This window comes from Saimiri boliviensis, chromosome 10 (assembly GCF_048565385.1).
Source record: "Saimiri boliviensis isolate mSaiBol1 chromosome 10, mSaiBol1.pri, whole genome shotgun sequence".
Taxonomy (NCBI): Eukaryota; Metazoa; Chordata; class Mammalia; order Primates; family Cebidae; genus Saimiri; species Saimiri boliviensis.
Genome location: NC_133458.1, coordinates 90,884,588 through 90,904,700, shown reverse-complemented (window position 1 = coordinate 90,904,700; position 20,113 = coordinate 90,884,588). Strand labels below are relative to the sequence as shown.

The 20,113-nt window shown below is 39.7% G+C and overlaps 1 protein-coding gene across 1 annotated transcript; it reads right to left on the bottom strand.

Moving 5' to 3' along the window:
* Positions 1 to 2,262: 2,262 nt before the first annotated feature.
* Positions 2,263 to 9,930, bottom strand: NPY (neuropeptide Y). The gene is made up of 4 exons (XM_003935132.3): positions 9,746 to 9,930; positions 8,568 to 8,755; positions 4,490 to 4,570; positions 2,263 to 2,465 (listed from the first exon to the last, which is right to left on the bottom strand). Exons 2-4 carry the CDS (start codon positions 8,753 to 8,755, stop codon positions 2,441 to 2,443), a joined length of 294 nt encoding a protein of 97 aa, XP_003935181.1. The 5' UTR covers positions 9,746 to 9,930; the 3' UTR covers positions 2,263 to 2,440.
* Positions 9,931 to 20,113: the final 10,183 nt, after the last annotated feature.

Below are 20,113 nucleotides of genomic sequence, written 5' to 3'. Positions count from 1 at the left end.
TGAATTGTTCTCACTGTAACTCTAGTGACTGTTACTACTATTATTTGCAATGACAGCTGAGTGATCCAGTGCCTTTAAACTTATTCTAAAACCTATTTAAACCTATTTCAAATCTATTCCCATTCTAAACCTGAAAATGTTTGAGAAATATTACTATAGAGAATCTCTTGAAATGCAGTTTTACAGTTTAAAAGTTTGCTGTCATTTTATTCCTTAAAGCAAATTCTGGTTCATTAGGGATTTAGAATTCAACACAGGAGTCATCAGAAACTACATTTTTATCCACTCTTTTCTATTACTTGTGACATCATCTTCACCTGAATTTTGATTCCTGTAAATGTATACATGGAAATTTAGGGAAGAGTAATTATCCCCATCTCATGGGTTAGAACTCAGCCATGTAGTGTATTTGGTCAGAGAGCTTGAAAGTCACTGAGTCAGGTTCATGGGGCCCACACGGTGTGAAGGTTAAGTCCTTCTAATAACATGAGGTGAAGAAGCAGAGGGATCAAGGCCTGGGTCGAGTATAAGTAAAGTACGGGTTGTTTAATGCTAAGTCTTCTAGGCATTTAGGTTTGGTGAGGTAAGAGGTTAAAATTTTTGTTTAAAATCAAGTTCCTGGATTCTCTCTGAATGGTTCATATACATTATTCCTGTTTGCTCCGTGTAATCAAGAGTTCTGTAGTCATGCATCGATTATCAATAGGGGTACTTTCTGAGAAATGCATTGTTAGGTGATTTTGTTGTTGGGCAAATATCATAGAATGAATGTACTTACACAAACCTGGATGGTATGGCTTTCTATACTTCTCGGCTGTGTGATGTGGCCTATTGCTCCTAACCTACAAACCTATACAGCAAGTGACTATACTGAATACTGTAGGCAGTTGTGACATAAGGCTAAGTATTTGTGTATCTAAACTTAGAAAAGGTACAGTAAAAATTCAGTATCATAATCTTAGGGGGCCACTGCTATATCTGTGGGCCATCATTGACCAAAATGTTGTGAAGTATTATATGACTCAATGCGTGGTGATGGGTACTCAGTCTATCTGTGCTGATAGATGAATTTTTGAGTCAACTTGTGTATTACTAATTTTAATAAAGAAAATTCCCAGATATACTAGGTTAATAAATAACTTTGATGTTGTGTAATAAATTATGACTTACTCAACTCTTTTGGGTTTTAAAAATGCTTTACATATTGGTATTTAGTCCAAAGAATAAAAAAATAAAAATAAAGGAAATTTTAGGGAAATTGTGGAACAATTTTATCTTAGTTTCATTAAAGGAAATTACATGTTGTAGCAACACTGACTCCATTGCCTGAAAAAGTTATAATTTTTATATGCAGAGAATATTGTATATTTTACAAGGTTCCCTAGGTCATGATGAATATTGTTATTTGTACATATTTTGGTAAAGTTTTAAGGGGTCACATAAAAATATTTGTGCGTATTTTTTACAGTGTGGTATGAAGTACCACTATGGGATGAGATTCATTTTGTTTGATTTAGAAATGACATATAAAAATGTAATAACATTAATGTTAAAGTAAGCCCATGCAAATAGGCACTTGAAGGAGGAAGTTTAATAAGTTTCAGCTAAATTAATTAACATGCCCCATGTTGTATGAAAAGATAATCATCCCATTCAATGTATTTCCAACTCAAATTCTCGGAGTAGTGAGCAAAATAGATGTATAGACCTCAGCAGTTTGATAGGGTAGCTGCCAAAGACTTACGGCTATTTAAGTTAAAATACATTAAAATTAAGTAAAATTTAAAATGCATTTCTTTATTTGCACTAACTACATTTGGGGGCTCAAAAGCCACATACGGCTAGACGCTAACATATTAGGCGGAGGGATAAAGAACATTCTACAGTAAGCTCTAGTCAGAAAGTCGTTCTGCTGACAGCATTAATTAACAAGGTTAGCAAGGATTCCATGTGAACAGGGGGAAAGTTCAGAAAAATTTCCCAATTAGCATTTCTTTGATCAATATTTTCAAATGCATCTTTATGTTTTACACCAATACACACATACACACACATACTCACACACAGCTGATCTTGATTATCATGAATAATTTTATCGTTATAGCTGTCATAGCCGCTGTTTTAATATTAGTGAAACAAACCCTGAATCTGCTACTTGAGGGAGACTATAATGACTATTTATTTTCATTAAACTTATTATTAATAAATAGTGTAATGAAAACAATCCTCACTATTGTAATAGATTTTTCATTGAGGACGATACACTTTTGAATGCATGATACTTTATTTAAACACACATATATACGACGATGACAAAGGAAAACATTGCAGAATTCAGCACAATGGCTGCATGCATTGGTAGGACGGATGGACTCTCGTTTTACAGGATGAAATATGGGCCGAAAATAGGAAAAGGCCGGAGAGCAAGTTTCATTTTCCATCACCACATTGAAGGGTCTTCAAGCCTGTAAAACATAAGGAGCAAAGCATGTAAGGGAAGCTGCCCAGCTTCCTGAGGTGTCAGCAAGGGTGAGACATTTAGCTCTGAAGTGAAAGATGACCAGGAACAAGCCTCCTGTTGGCATTCTAAATAAGAGGAATATCAGAACGTGAGGCAGAGGCATAGCGTTCACTGCCTCAGCTGAGCAGTGTTGCATGATGTTGACAGGAGTCCCCCGCAAACTGCAGAGGGAGCATATTAAAGGCTCGGTATGTATCAAAGGAGTTGAAGAACATCACAATCCTTTGAAAATCAAAATTACAGAAATCACATGAAGCTGTAACAGGAAAGTTATTGTTCCTCAACTCTAAATATGCTTCCTTTTCTTGCCAGATTTATTATGTAGTACGATTCCACTTATTAGACTGTAATGAGACCTTTATAATAAAATAGCACTCACAGGCAACTTTAAGACTGTCGGGTTTTGTCTCCTTCTAACTACACATGATGGAGCCTGTCAATCAGGGTGCAGTTAATTTTACTTCATGCACTATGTGACCTTGGGCCACAAAACAAAGACAAAAACTAAGGTTCCAAGTAGGTCTGGGTTGTTATTTTTTTAACAGTAAGTAGATATAGCCTACCCTCAAGTTTTCACTGTGACAAACATCATATGCATGCCAGTGAAACACGGAAAGACATTTACTGCTTAGTATTAAAGACAACCCTGACCAGGCATGGTGGCTCACAACTGTAATCCTAGCACTTTGGCAGGTTGAGAAGGGAGGATCCCTTGAGGCCAGGAGTTCAAGACTGCAGTGAGCTATGATTGCACCACTGCACTACAGCCTGAGTGACAGAGTAAGACCCTGTCTGTGAATAATAATAATAATAATAATTTTTTAATTAAAAGAAGACAATGCTTCCAAATTTTCCACCTGCTTCCCTTGCATTCACTATTTAAATCTGTGCTGCTTCCTCCAGGGACAGGAGCACTGGAGTTTTATCCCAGTTCATATCATTGTTTCCTTCAGAGAAAACAAGTCTGACAACTCTATACTAGCACCCTTCATGCTGGAAGGCCATTTCACAAGAGAACTGAGGGAGGAAGTCTCTAGGGAGAACTTGATGGAGAGCCACGACAGTCGACAGTCACACTCACTGAACAAGTGTTCTAGTGACCTCTTCTGGGGAACTTGGTTCTTGACGTTGTAGAACTGAGTTTAAGGCTGCCAAAGATCTGGGTGGACCATGCGCACTATGATCTTACTGTGGATAAAGACAGGAAGCAAAAACTGAAGAACCAGGAGGTTATGAGGATGTAAGAGGACCAGGCTCCTCTTCAGCAGCACTCCTTGTCCAGGAGGCACCAGAAAATTTTAGCTCAATGGTTAACACTTAGACATTGGTGGGCTCCTCTTTCCAAGACAGACCTACACTGCAAGAAAGTCCTAAGGCGACAGATAAGTTCCTAAGAATACTGTCATTCAGCATGCATTCATTGAATATAATGTATCACTTTGTGACACAAGTTGAACTAAAATATGTCAAAAAGTAATCTGATGCACCTAAGTTATCTACAGCTTCATATAAAACTGAGAAAGTTGGAGTAAAAGCCGTGTGGGATGTTTACTAGGACATCTGGATACTCCACATAATATATAAAAACTATAGATCTTCCCAGACAAGAGATGGACAACTAGTCATTTCAATAAAGCCAGGGAATCACTCTGTGCTCCCTGCATTCCAACAATGTTAGAAAATTCTATATAATTTCTAAATTAAAAGCCAATTATTTTTAACATTGTCAGAGGAACACCAAATGACCTGGTCTGGAAAATGTTACTCCACAGAAGTTTAGAGATTTGCCAATGAGTACATGAAAAGAGAGGTCTCCTCTGCCTGCTTCTTCATCCTCATTCCTTCCCAACCCCCCCCTAGTCTAGAAGCCCCTGTTGCAATGCCTCCCACCAGGAAGCTGTCTCTGAATTCCCTCTTCTGGGCACCTTGAGCTCTGCAACAATGTCCTCATCACAAGCCTTGACATACCGAGTTCTGGGAACATTTTCTGTGCTTTCTCTCATCAAAAGGTCTGAAATCAGTGTCTCCGGGCTAGATCGTTTTCCATATCTGGGAAAAAAAAAAAAAAAAAAAGCCTTTTAAAGCAAGTTTGGAATAGACATAAAAACCTTTAGGAAAAAGGAAGATGGTCTCCTGTTTGGGATATGAAACCTAAATGTTATTGTCAGTTGTTCGTTTGTAACAAGCAATCTAGGTGTATGACGCATATATTATCAGAGACATTATCATAAATATTTCAAATTATGTATATATTTTAACTTTGCTCAAATAATAAATAATTTAGCAGCTTATTTAAACCCAATCGAAATTCCTAGTTAAATTCCTGCTTTTTTAAACAACCACAAATAATATGTATAGAGATATACACACTTTTATAACTAGGTGTCAGGAAATTTGAAAACATGGAAATATGATTGTAAATGTTTCCACAATTTGTTAATTGGCTATCGTTCTGATGATACACAGTGGTTTAAATCTTAACAAGGAGACCAGATGATATTTCAAAGGCAGTCCTAGAAAAAAAAAAAATAGACAGACTGCCATGTAAGACCCACCTGTGTCTTTGAATCTCAATTTTCTCCTTTGTAAAATAACCTCTGGTTAAATCAGAGTCTTTGTGAACATCCTGTATGAAATGTGAGTCACAGTGCTTTCAAAGTGATAAAGTGATACACTCATACAAATTACTGCTGTTGAAATGCATCCATTCTTCTGGCTACCAACAGATCCTGGGTCTTATATTTTTCGTATTTATTCAAGGTGCCAAAAGCTCAAGCCTTCCCTGATGCTGTGATTTTAACCTCCCTGTAAGTCTAAAGGAATCCAACTGGTCCATGGAAATGCTCTTTGTTTGTTTGTTTTTCTCCTATAAGAGGATATGGGAGATGGGAGAGACAATAAGTACAGGGAAGGTTTCATTTACCTGTAAGGGTAGTGTATGCTCCCCACTCCAGAACACTACAAACAGGTCAGATGAGTCTATACCAAATTCCATCTTTTGAAGAGGCCACTGGACACCAGTCACCACTTTGTTTACAGATAAATTAACCTGTTATGGATCGGTTAATAGGTCCAATAGCTGAACAAAACTGGCAGAGGATATGCTCTAATTGCCAAGAACAATTATATCTAAATTTTTTGGAAAGATTTTTTTTTTTACTGTCCTTTTGCTGAGACTCAAGGGAAGCAAAAACAAAACAACTCCATGTCCCACTCCCATCATGTGTAAGATTTCCTCAAAGATTTTCTGGAGTCATGATATTAGACTGTAGGCATCTGCTTATACTTATTTATTCTGTCCATCCATTGATTTTACTAATTGTAAAACTCCAGGGCTCATTTGTAAAAACTCATTTATCTTCATCATGCTCCAGTGAGTAAAAGAACTGCCAACCGTTTTCTTTAATTTACCAGTAAAGTACCTAAATCCGAAATAGTAGGATTTGCAGTCATAATCTAGCATCCAGGACAGCATTGTTCACTCTTCTTCCTTCTTTAATTAATTCTGGATCATCCTTCCTCTCTACAGTGCTGTAACTTTCAAAGATTGAGTCCGTAAAGATTCTCAAATCTGGCTGCACATTAGAATCACCTGGGGAGCTTTAAAAACACACTCTAAAGCCCAGGCCCCACCAAGAGGGCCTGATTTAATTGGCCAGGGGTGGAACCTAGCATCAGTGTATTTTAAAAGCTCCCCAGATGATTTTAATGTGCAGCCAGGAAGGAGAAACACTAATTAATCTAAGGCTGAGTTTCGCTGGGACTGGCTATTCTGTGTAGTGGGGGCTTCTCTGGGCATGGTAGGATATTTAGCAGCCTCCTGGGCATCTAAACGCCTAGATACCAGCAGTGCCCACCTCCAGTTGGTAAAGCCAAAAATGTCTCCAGACACTGCCAAATCATCCAGGGAGCATAAAATCACCCCCAGTTGAGAACCACTGATTTAGGGGAATATATAAGTAAATTGTAGGATACTCACACTCTAAAATAAGTAATGCAGCTTCCAGAAGTAATGATGTATGTGTATACTAGGGGTATACACAGCAAGAGGAATATAAGCACAAATTGAGTGCGGGGGAGGTGGGCACAGGGGTGGAGGGAAAGAAAGATAATGATATCAGATTACATTTATGCTAAATTAAAACACATCCACAAATGACCCTGTAATTTTCAGAAACACACAGATGAGTGGGTGCCTGTGGTGAAAAGGAGAAGATGGATGTGCATTAAGAGCCTCTGCTAAGGCGTTTATGTGAAGATGAGACCGGAAACTGTCTCAGAAACCAGCTCATTCCCGTCTAAGCTGAATCTCTTGCTATGAAACCCAAGTCCCTTTCCCTTACGTTTTTTTCTCATCAAACACTGGAGATAACACTGCCTGTTGGTAGTGACAACCTCTGAAGAAACTCAAAAGAGGACTCCAATTCCATAATCCCTAAAAAAAACAGCTTTCAGGAAATGTCCTTAGTTTCATGATTTGTGCAATGGAGATAATTATACTCCTTTAAAAGCTGTGAGGTAAAGATTGAATGAGAAAATGCCTAGGAATCTATTTTAAAATGCTAGAGCTTTATAAACGGTAAAGCTTTATAGCAATCATCTCTGTAAAAATGAGTTCTATATATTATGCTCTAACAAAGGGTTTTCTAGAAAAAAACAGTTCTTTTTGTTTGTACAAGTTCTCTTTGATCTGCATGATTGCATAGCATAGCAAGAATTTGAATCAATTAACTTTCTGGGAAATGTGGAATATAAAATATTATTACTTTTTGCTAATTAAAATGATCAGATTTCAAGGAATCACAAGCCAATACTATTTAATTATGGCATTTTCATGTTTTTCAGATTTTATATAAATTGAGGCTTTTTCAAAAGTTTTTTAAGGTTGTTAAATACCTTTTGGATGAAACAGGAAAGAGAAAACTTTATTTTAGAATTATAAATTCTCCCCCTTTTCAATCCTTTCCAACTACTCTTTGAATTGTAAACAGCAAAAATATGGACTAAATAAACCCCACAATACTTTAAACATATAATTTAAGCATATTAACTAGCATTAATGCTTCTAAAGGGTGTATCCTTTAGATAAGGCCAAATGATTAAAATCATTTAATCTCAGAAATTAATATGTTAAATGATTTAGAGCTAAGATCAACTAATTTTGAAAAATTTAAATCCTATGTAATTCATAAAATAGTTTGGATTTGATTTTTTTCTTGTCGATGTTGAGAGTGAAAATGTGGCATTTCATTTTGACTTTCTGAAAGTTCAGAATAAAGTTTACGATTTCGCAGATTCCATGTAATCCCTGGATTCATCTTAAGGTTACTGGACCAATGTAAGTTTCTTCTTAATGAAATACCAAGTGGGCACTTTCTTTTCAGAATTCACCAGCTCTAAAATGGGGAGTCTCTGCATTTTAGATAAACTGTTTTCAGGCTAAATCTCTAATTATTGGGACTAGGATTTCCAAGTATGAGACTGAGACTGAAAAAAACCCTTAATACAGAAAAAAAGAAAACGCCTGCTTGTCTTTTTCTAAATACTGTCATTCATTTAGCCCTGGGCAGGTTAGAAAGTCTGACAGTGTCTGTGGCAACCCTGCAGTTTATCCCTTGGTTTGGTTTTCTTTGGTGATGGCTGCTTTTCCTAGACACCTTGCTAGCCTTTCTCCCTACAGCATTTCCCTGGCGCATTCCTGCCTCTTTTACTGGGTACTTTCGAGATTTATGGACAGGCCCCCACTGCTATAAGAACCACAACAAACCACGAGAGGCGAGTGAGAGGAGATGACCAGCCTCCCAGCCTGGGGAACCTGATTCTGGGAATCACGACTCTGTGACTGCAGTTGCACAAACTGGAAGGTACTCAGTTTGTGTAGAGTGTGCCCTGCACAAACATTTACCTAGAGCTGACTATGGGCCTGATACTGTCCCACCCTGGGATAGAGCGAAGGAAAAGAAACAATCCCGGTCCCCTAACATCCCCAGGGTCTCCTGGTGTGCAGGCACCGCACTCCTGGAGTTCGTCCCGCGGGCGCACTCACCTCTGCCTGGTGATGAGGTTGATGTAGTGTCGCAGCGCCGAGTAGTATCTGGCCATGTCCTCCGCTGGCGCGTCCTCGCCCGGGTTGTCCGGCTTGGAGGGGTACGCCTCGGCCAGCGCACCCAGGCACACGAGCAGGGACAGGGCGAGGGTCAGTCCGGACAGCCCCAGTCGCTTGCTACCTAGCATCTGCGGGCACAGAAGGCTCAATGGACGGGCTTGGGGATTAAGAGGAACCACGCGCCGCATGCCCTCCTCTGCCTCCCGTGCTCCTCCTCCCGCTACTACCCGCGACCCCCAGTCCGCTCTCGTCCCCGTCCCGCAGAGAGAACCCAGGCGTGGCTAGCACCATCTTGCGGGCTCAGGGCTCCGTCAGCCCTGGACCTGCCCCTCTGCCCCACCTGAAAACTTTGCGCCACTTCGGTCCAAGTCTCAGAGCCAAGAGGCGCGCGGCGAGAGGCGCAGGGTGGGGGCCCCGCCAGTTTAGACACTTTCAAAACTGATTTAGAAGTTCCTCTTGCTGGGTTAAAGAATGAACACTTTTCTCTCGTCTAACCCAAACTCTTGTCTGGGAAGAAAACTTTATTCTCTGTTACTTTTGGTCTGCCTAGCTTCCAGGGGATCAACGCTGACGGCAGAGATCACCTTCGGGTGACGACTGCGTTTGGGAAGGGGAAACAGAATTGCTCCCGGGGCCAGAATTGCTCCAAAGAGATTTGGAGCCCAAGAATCCAGGGAGGCAGGGCGTGGGGCTCCCGAGCGCCAGGGATTCCTCACTCCATGGCGCTGCCTGGGAAACCTTCCTACCGCACACCGCTTTCTGGGCCTCCAGGCGGCGACCCGCAGGGAAACGGCCATCTGCCGTGGGATAGGGGTCACGGGTGTTCCCTCCATAGCTACCAAAAGGTAACTCAGAAGAACCGCTCAGCCGGAAGGGCCCGGGAGAAAGGGCGGTGGACAATCAGAAGGGACCAGAGGGACAAGTGGAATTTAGCTGCCAAAAGGGCTGGTGTGCGTCGGGGCGCGGAGCAGGCACTGTCCAGCGCACAGAGGTTGGAAAGCGGGGCGCGACCCTCCCAGGGTCCCAGAGCTCTGCAGAGCCGGAGGTTGCGCGCCTCAAGCAAGTCCAGGGGCGCCCCGTTCGCTCCCACCCCTAGCCAAACGGTTCGTAGCACTCACGGTGGCTGGCCGGCGGGCGTGGCTGGGCGGCAAGTACTCTGCTGTAGAGCGCGCGTCTCTGAGGGGTGAGAGCCGGCAGATGGGGTGCAGACAGCGGGTCGCAACCGGGCTTTTATGGAGCTTCCTCGCCGCAGCAGGAGGGGCCTCGGGCAATCACGCTTGGGTGACTCCCACCCGCCACTTCCCGCCCCCGAGTGGCGAGGGGAGGGGGCTGGAACCGCAGCCACACGAGTGTTGGCTTAGGGAGCCACCCACACCCCAACTCTCCCGCCCTAAGCACTGCTCCAAGAAGCTGGGCCTCGAGCGAGGCAGCACGCTCCGAGTGCGCTGGACACCACCAAAGCCCAAGTGTCTGCCCTCGGGCAGCGCCTGATCCCTGCTTTCCTTCTTTCCTTCACGCCCCGTCTAGTCCTGCCAGAGAGGCTCAGCCCAGACGATTCTTGTCGCCAGCCAACAGGACTACCAACAAACTGGGCGCCGGAGTAGGAAGCACCTGAATCCTCTCTGTGGTGGCGTATCTCCAGGACCCAAGAGGCATCCTCGCCCAGCACAACTGCGCACTTTTGGAGCGAGGCAACTGGGCGCACAGATTTTTCCTGCACTTGGAACAAATTGCAGGCAGCTACCAGAAGTCTCCACCTAGGGGGTCCCAAAGCTGCTCCCGGCAGAGCTGAGAACTGGTTTCAAGGGCTTCAACGCCTTCCCCCAGCGGGTTTTTCTAGGAGATCAGACCTTTTCAAGTACTCTCCCAGACGCAGTGAGCCATGCTCCGTCGCGACAGGAGTGTGACAACTCAAAATTCCCCAAAGGGGCACACGGTAAACCTATTCCCCCAGTTTGCTGAAAAAGAGCCACGTTTCCAGCTTCTAGAGACTTTTTTAAGCGCAATTTTAAAAATACAACTTTTTTTTCTTTTTTGGTCCGAAGTAACGTTAGTTAAATGAACAACAATTTCTCCCTTATTTGCCAACCCTTGTATAGTCCTATGTACATTCGATTAACGCTGATTGAGAATGTGGGTTTTGATTAAGATAAAACATGTTAAAAACGATGAACATTAATTTGCTCATCAAACGTTAGACCTGTTGAATGAACATGCAAGATACAGAAACTATTATTACAGGATCAAGATTTTATGCAGTGGACTGAGATCTTAAAGTTTCCTGAATGAATGCTCCTGGAAGTCTGAATCTTTCTAAATAAAATGGTATGTTGGGAAATAAAAGCATTAAGTTGGTATGTTATTTTGATGCTAAAAGGACAAGTGATTCTGTTAAACTGACACTTAGTTTTTGTGCTGTTGCAACAGCATTGAATTAAATATCAACTACCGTGAAGCAAACAATCCTCTGTGTGTATGTGTATGTGTGTTTGTGGAATCAAACTATAATGTTAGAGACCAACATCCTTTCACTTGGCAACCACTTCTCTTTATATATTACACAAACACATGCCGGGGACACAAATATCAAGGCTGTCAGAGTTGCTCAGGGGTGCTTACGTGACAGAGCCTTCAGAAAAACTGCAAAACATCTTCTAACTTAGAGCCCTTCCTAGATAAAGGGAAAAAGCTACAGTCTACTTTCAATAATATAGTCTTATTTTAGAGTGTATCACAGATTCATATCAATTAAAACCTGGACTTAAAAGGTATTGAATTTGGGAGAAATTACTTCTAAGGAGGTACACACCGCTGTTGAGGGAATAACACTGTGGAGACTTGATTAATTTAGCTTAAGATAATGTAATTGATACTCAAGAATAAGAACTTATTCTCAGCGTTGGGATTTAGAGAATAAAAAACAGGAACTGATATGCCCTACACGTGCCTTTACATCCTCATTTCCTTTCTCTCCAGTCCAAGCTGCAACCCCTGGCCTTGGGCTCTAAATAATCTGTCTCTCTTAGGGCTTTATTCTGTCAACTACCTCTTCTCTTTCTTAGAGTTTCTTATACCCTCCCTTGGTTTGTAACTTTTCTTGGATTTGTTCCATGAAAAAAAGAAAAACCAAAACCCCCAAATACAAACAAAACCAACTGTTTGCAACTCAACCCCACATCTTCTTGCTGCTGACCCATTTCTCTCCTTTGTTTCAAAGTCAAGTTGTTTATTTTTAACAGCTTTGTTAAGATAGCATTGGGATACTATTGAGCTTGTTGAGATTCGAAAGGAGTTGAATCAGAGGAGACCAGGGAAGGTAATGGTCAAGAGAAGTCAGATAACTGATAAAGGTCCATGTGGTTTGCAATCAGGAGGTCTTACTGATAGCAGGTTCATAACTTGACTCAGATAGAACCCAGACCACAGCGGTATCATGAACAAACCTAAAGCAAAGAAGCAGAGGCAATAAACAGATACCACTGAAATATACAAAGCTACAAATATTTAAAATATTCAATTGGATATATTCTTACACACATGCCCAGGAAGCCATCATTAGAACCAAGAAAATGAAGATACGTATCACTTCCCCAGGTTTCCACATATACCTTTGTAATCCTTCCTTTTGCCTTGTCCTCACCCCCGCCTCCACTGATCTGCTTTCTGTCACTAGAGATTTGTTCACGTTTCCTAGAATTGCACATAAATGTAATTCCCCAGTAAATACTCTTTGTCTGCCTTCTTTCACTCAGCATCATTATTTTTGAATCCACTCATATTGTTGCATATACCAATCATTCTTTTTTATTGCTGGGCAGTATTTCAATATATGATATACTTCAAAATTTTTAATTAATTTTACTGCTCATAAATTGTTGGTTATTTTCACTTGGAACTTCTATGAATAAAGCTGCCTTGACATTCGTATACAAGTCTTTGTGTGAACATAAGCCTTCAGTTCTCTCGGAAAATACTTAAAAGCAGAACGTCTGAGTCAGATGGTGAGTGTATACTGACCCACAGTTTGTTGATGATCTGTTTTTGCTTCTGTTTTGCTCATTTTTTTCTTGATATTTTATTTTGGATAGTCTCTATTGCTATGTCTTTGGTTCACTAATCTTTTCTTCTGCAATATCTGATTATTGCCAGTCCTATCCAGTGAATTTTGCACCTTATACTTGGTAGCTTTTGCCTCTAGAATTTTAACTTGAATCTTTTTTTTTTAATTACAGAAGGGGAATATCAAGCAATGAATCTTTTTTATGTCTTCCATATCTCAACACGTCTGCTCTTTAACTTCTTGAATATACATTAATAATAACTTTTGTACTACTAACACTCATGTCATTTTTGTGTACTTTGGGTTGATTTTTCTCTACATTATGGCTTGCTTCTTTGTATGCCTGATAATTTTTGATAGGATGTCAGATATTGTGGATTTTACCTTGTTAATTTTTTTTTTTTAATATTCCTATTATTGTTCCTGAGCTTGTTCTGAGACAATTAAAAACTTGGAGACAGTTTTATCCATTCAGGTCTTACATGTGAGTTTTGTTAGGTGGGACCAGAGCTGGGGTTTAAGACTAGGTTTACTCTTTCCACACTTTGAGGCAAAAATCCTTTTTTTCCCTTTAACTGGCAACTGACTTTCCCATAACACACACACCTCAAATTGTGTAGCTCTCCCCTCTGGCTGTTGAGACAGGCATTATTCCAAGCCCTTGGTCAGCATCAGACACTGTTTACTCTTATCCTTTGTGTAGTTCTTTTCCTGATCTCAGGTGGTTTGTTCTTGTATAATCATGTGATCAATAATCAACTAAATCCTCAAAGGGGGATACCCTTCAGACTTCCAGAGTATTCTTTCTCTTACCTGGTACTCTTCCTGTGGACTCTAGCTACCCTGGCTCCCCACACTTTCAGCCCTAGCTCCTTAGCCAGGCTGATTCAATTCCTTCCTTTTGGCTGCAGCTTGGATGTCTCCTTCAGGTGGTATATTAGTCGGTTTTCATGCTGCTTTGAAAAAATACCGAAGACTGAGTAATTTATAAAGGAAAGGTTTAATTAACTCAGTTCTATATGGCTGGAGAGGCCTCAGGAAACTTAAAATTATAGTGGAAGGGGAAGGAAGCATGCCCTTCTTCACATGGCAGCTGGAGAGAGAAGTGGCGAGCAAAGACGGAAAAACCTCTTATAAAACCATCAGATCTTGTGAGAACCCACTCATTATCATGAGAACGGCAGTATGTGGATAACAGACCCCGTGATTCAATTATCTCCCACCAGCTCCCTCCCACAGCACCTGGGGATTATGGAAACTACAATTCAAGATGAGATTTGGGTGGGGACACAGCCAAGCCGTATCAGGCAGTGATCTGGGACCATTGTATGGCTCTTCTCTAAGAGATTACTGTCCTTTGCTAATGTCTAATGTTTTAAGTGTTGTTTCATATATTTTTATCTTGTGTTTTAGTTGTTTCAGCAGGGAGGGTAAATCCAGTTCCTGTTTCTTCATCTGGCCAGTAGAGCAAGTCTCATAGCAAGGCTTCTTTGAAAAGATGTTTCTATTCATTGTCCCTGGTTCTTCCCCTTAGGTTTGGTCATGAAGTCACTGTGATCTAGGCTCTGTCTGATTCAAGTTATGAACCTGCTATCAATAAGACCTCTTAATTGCAAACCACTTGGACTTCTATCAGATATTTGACATCTCTTGACCATTACCTTCTCTTGTCTCTGATTCACCTCCGTTTTCTCTGAAGTGCCACTGTCTCCTTTGCTGACTCGCACTTCTGTACCCCTAGTCCTAGACTTAACCTTTCCATATCCTGACCAGTGAAGCTCATCTAGTCCCACAGCTTATGATCCTGAAATCTCTACCTCCAGCTCAGATTTCATAACTGGAATCCAGGGCTATACGTCCAGCTCAGAAAAACTCCATCAAGAGCCTCAAATTTAGTTTGTCCAAAGCGGAGCTTCCATTAACATGAATATCTAATTAAATATCATATGAAGAAAAAATGTTTTCAGAATTCTTCCATTGAACTATAAGGCCCCACATATTTTGGGCCCTGCATCCTCCTAGGCTCATCTAATATAATTTTCTCCTTCATTCCCTGTATTTCTGTCCATTTGTCTTCTTTCTGCTTCTTAAATATGCCAATCAGTTTTCCTGTTTGGGCCTTAGTTGTGCTGTGTCTGCTTTCTGAGGTATTCTCTCTCCCACTCTTTACCTGGCCAACATCTACACATCCTTCTGGTTTTATGTTGAAATGTCACTTTTCAATGGAGGATTTTCTGGGTCTTTCAGGCTGGATTAGTTCCCCTATTATATGCTCTTACAGGACCCTAAATTTCATATTAATTGCATATACCTATAGTTCAATCTTATATGTATTCTTTAGTTATTTTATTACTATTTGTTTAATATCCATAAATTTTGTTATGTTAACTTAATAGAAGCGGTAATGAATCTCTATTATGATTCCCAGCCCTCAATAGATGCTCTAGTTTGTTTTGTTTGACTCTAATCTCATGTTGAAATTTGATCCCCAATGTTGAAGGTGGAGCCTGATGGGAAGTGTTTGGGTCATAGGGGTGGCACCCTTATGAATGGCTTTGTGTTGTCCTTGTGATAACGGATGAGTTCTTGCTTTATTAGTTCCTGTGAGAGCTGATTGTAAAAAAGAGCCTAACACCTCCCTCCTCTCTCTCTTGCTTGCTGTCTTTTGCCATGTGATCTTTGCACTCACCAGCTCCTTTTCATCTTCTGCCTCGAGGGGAAGCAGCCTGAGGCCCTCAGCAGAAGCGGGTGCTGGTGCCATGCTTCTTGCACAGCCTGCAGAACCATAAGCCAAATAAACCTCTTTTCTTTATAAATTACCCTGTATTTAATGGCAACACAAATGAATTAAGACAACAGATTTCCAATAAATATGTATTGATCAAAACAAATAACTTTATGCAACTGAAGTTTATAACTGAGTTTTAGAAGGGCCTGATATAACTTAGACCAGAGATTGGCAAACTGCAACCTATGGGCCACCTCCCTACCACCTGTTTTTGTAAATAACGTTTTGTGAGAACACAGACATGCCTGTTTGTTTACATGTTGCTTATGGCTGCTTTCTTGCTGCAATAGCAAAGTTGAGAAGTTACAATAGACACTATATGACTCACAACGTCTAAAATTGTTTGCTTTCTGGCTCTGTATAGAAAGTATGCAGAATGTTGATTTAGAATTTCAGTATTTTACATAAAACATAGGTAAGTAAACCTATGGTTTTACTTTTTAATTTGAGGGTGCTTAGCATGCCAAACTGCTTCCTGCCCAGGGCTCTTGCTTATTCTGTTTTCTCTGGCAGCAAAAGCCCACGTATCCTTCACGTTTACTCTCTTTGTCATTTATCCATGATCCCTCAATCCAGATTAGTTTCCTCTCCAACTCACCTCATTGTATGATCCCATAGTATATTGAAGTTTACCTTTAAAGATCTCTGAAAGAACTTTAAAGACACCTCTGTCTATTTAGGGATATAGTCAAAGTGTTATTTGCAGTTTGATGTATCTAACATTTCATAATTGTAAGCTCCCTGAGAGCAAGGGTGTGTTTCATTTTGCTCACCATTAAAATCCCCATATTTAGAATAACATACTTGTATATTTGGAAGATACTTGACTCTTACTAGGTGCTCAATAAAAATGTGTCAAATGACACTGAGACTTGGCATGTCATACACACACACACACACACACACACACACACACACACACACACACACATATAAACTTGTAGCTGAAGTTGGTTAGGATTTTAGGGGTCCAACAAATAACTACCCACCCCCCACACCATGGCACCATAGAAACTGATCAATAGTCAGAAGTCAGCTATAGAGATCAATATATGAGGTTTATCAGTAGTAAACTATAGATTGCAAGATATACCTTTAGTTCTGCTTGCTTTTTAAGAAGCACACTCTAGTTTTTAAACATTTATTTTATTTCTAGCAAGCCACATAAGGCAGTTTTGCATGCTTTGTTTCCCTTCTAGAGTTATTTTTAATTTTAATGGTGTCCTTTAACATGTGCATGCATTCAAACACTGCTTATTGCTTATCTCACATATCAACATTTTCTTTCAGGTGTTTGTCTCAAAAGGATTTAAAAGAATAGCCGCTCCGTAAAGTTAGTAAGGAGTAATAACATTAATATGCTTCTCTTCTTTAATACCTTTCTTCCCCATGGATCACAGTAAGCTTTGCAAATAACAGGAAACCAAACAGCATTCTCTTGAGATGGGAATGTTCTTAGTGAAAATGGAATTAAGAAAATAGGGCAGAGAAATGGCACAATTAGTTTAGATGTTAGAGAAGCAAAGGACGCAACATTTGTATTTTCTAGTAACCTAGAAGACCACGTTATCCATTATATCAAAATTAAACTAAATTTAAGAATGATAAAGGATAATAATCTAATAGTTTAATTTTTAGAAATAATCCGAGAATTATTTTTTCAGAGAGTTTATGCTATGTACATTTATATTATGTAGTTTTAAAAATTATTTTAAAATTTGTTAATGAATACACATAATTTCTTGTGATTAATTTTTTAAACTATCATTTGAAACATCTTTTTAAAGATGCAACTTGAAAAGCCTTGTTCTTGTCCCCGTCCGCATTTACCTCATTTCCCTGCCTTTCACTGGGTGACCATTTTTATTCACTTCTCGTGTGTCTTTCCCAACTTTCTGTATTCAAATAAAAGCAAAAATGAATATGCGTTCTTATATTACTCTTTTTCTTAGAAAAATGCAACATGCTATACACATTGCTTAGTATTGATTTTATTATTTAATACTCTGTCTTGGATTTCTTTCTGTTTTAGAACTAAAAGCCATCTTCAGTCTTATTTTAAAAACAATTTTTGACAGTTAAAATCAATTTCATCGTATAGATGTAATGTAACTTTTTGTTTACCCGTCCTCTGTAACATGCACTTCGGTTGTTTCCCGTCTTTTGTTATTAAAAAGTACTGAAACAATTAACTTTATAAATTTATCTTTTTTATATGTACAGATGTATGTGTAGGAAGGTTTCTCAAAAGTGGGGTTGTGAGGCTGGACACTATGGCCCACACCCATAATCCCAGCAGCTTGAGAGGCGAAGGCAGGCAGATCACTTGAACTCAGGAGTTCAAGACCAACTGAACTGGTGAACATGAAACCCCGCCTCTACTACAAATACCAAAAAAATAGCTAGGTGTGGTAGCATGAGCCTGTAGTCCCAGTTGGTTGGGGGGCTGAAGTGGGAGGATTGCTTGAGTGTGGGAGGTCAAGCTTGCAGTGAGCCGTGTTCACTCCATTGCACTGCAGCCCAGGTGAGTGGGAAAGAAAAAAAAAACAAAATGAGATTGTGGGTTCAACAGACATTTGTAAATCTTATACATCATTGCCAAATTGCTGTACTTAGGGGATTTACAAAGTCCCACTCCCACTAACAATCAAAGATGTCATTTTCCCACAGTCCGAACCACAATATAGTCACATTTTAGATTCTGGTAATATGACAATTTTAAAAGGAGGGGGAGGGGAAGAGGTATTTTTGAGTACTTTAAATTTTATTTCTTTGATTATAAATGATATTAAGCATCTTTTAATGTATTACAAGCCATTTTTATCTTTCTTTAAAATTTTTCTATTATATATAAGATTAGATATTATATAAGAATATCTAAAATATTCTTTGACCTTTTTTCTACATTGTTGATCTTTTTAAAATCAATTTTATTCATTCTTTTAATAAATATTTTGAGAGTTTATTGTGGCCAGGAACTGTTCTAAACATTTGGGATATATTTAAAAACAAAATACATATCAGGCTTACAGTTTAAACAGAAAATGAAGAATAGACACAATTTTAAAGGTAAATGACTTGGTTTGTGAGACAGTGATGAGTGCTATGCAGAAAGTCACAAAGACTTGAAGAAGGTGAAGAAGTGAGCCATATAAATCACTGAGGCAGAGCATCCGAGGCCACACAAAAAATCTGATATGATGACCCCAAGGAGGGCATGACCACAGTGGTAGCAGGGAAGGGGTAAAAAATGGTTGGATTCCAGATATATTTTAAAAGTAGAGCAAGTAATGTGTGAGAAAGAAGGAAGAGAGCCAAGAATGACTGCAGATTTTTTGGCCAGCGTAACTGAAAGAATGGGATTGCCCCAACAGTAAAGGGGAGTAGGTTTGGGATTGGCATTGGGAGTTCAGTTGAAGATGTCAATATTTGGATGTCTATTAGACCCCGAGATGTCAGTTGTATGTCTGAATCTGGAGTTAAGGAGAGAGATCAAGCCTTGAGAAATAAATTCAGGAGTTGTTTGCCTTTTGATGACATTTAAAGGTGTGATAGTAGGTAAGATAACCAAGGAATTGAGTGGGGAAAGAGGCAAGAAGGTGCCCACATCAAGGCCTGCAGTGAACTGACATTGAGAGGCCAGGAAGTGAGGAAGAAAGAGAAAAGTAGCCTGAGAAAGAGGGACTAGAGAAGTAGAGGAAGGCCAAAGGAGTCTGAAGTTTGGTATTCTAGACATCATGTGCAAAAGTTTTTTCAAAAATGGACTCTTGCATCAACGCTAAAAAGTAAAGGCAAATTGACCACTGGCTAAAATTGACCACTGGCTTGAGCAATGTGACAGTTTTGACAAAAAGCAGTTTCAGTAGACTGGCAGGAAAAAAGACACTAGATAGGATTTAAGAGATATAAAGAAGATATAGGAGATGACTCGTGGAGTTTCACTTCAGAGGAAAGTAGTTAAAGGGCAGTGACTGGTGAGGGAAATGACATCAAGAGAAGTGTCTTTTAAATGGAGAAAAAGGGAGCATGTTGGTCTGCTGGATGGAATGATCAGAAAGAAAGAAAAAGTGTCACTGAAGGAGAGAGCTTCTAGAAGCTTTTATGTATTTTAGAGTTTATCTTTTTGTGAAATGAGTTGCAAAAATTAATTTTTGGTTTGTCACTCATCTTTTGACTTTGTTTAATGTGTTGTTTTTGCCTTACAGAAATTTTAAAGTTGAATATATCAGTCTTTTCTTGTGTGCTTCTGAATTTTAGCTCATAGTTTTAAAAGGGCCTTTCACACTCTATAGCAGCGTTTTGTGAAATAGAGGCTAAGGACAAAATCTAGCCTCTCACCTGTTTTTGCAAATAAAGTTTTATTGGAACACAGGCACAGTCATTTGTTATGGCTGCTTTTGTACTCCAATGGTAGAATTGAGTCACTATGACTTTAAAATTGTGGCAAATACACGCTACATAAAGTTTTCAGTATAACACTGAATGATGAGAAAATACTATATTTTGAGTGGAACTATGTTTAACCATTAAATAGAATAGTAGACAGCATTTCTTATTTAATACTATATATTCTAGAGCAGTTTATGTTGTGGAGAAAGGCGTTTGGAGAGAGTGGTAGCCCACAAATCTAAAATCTTT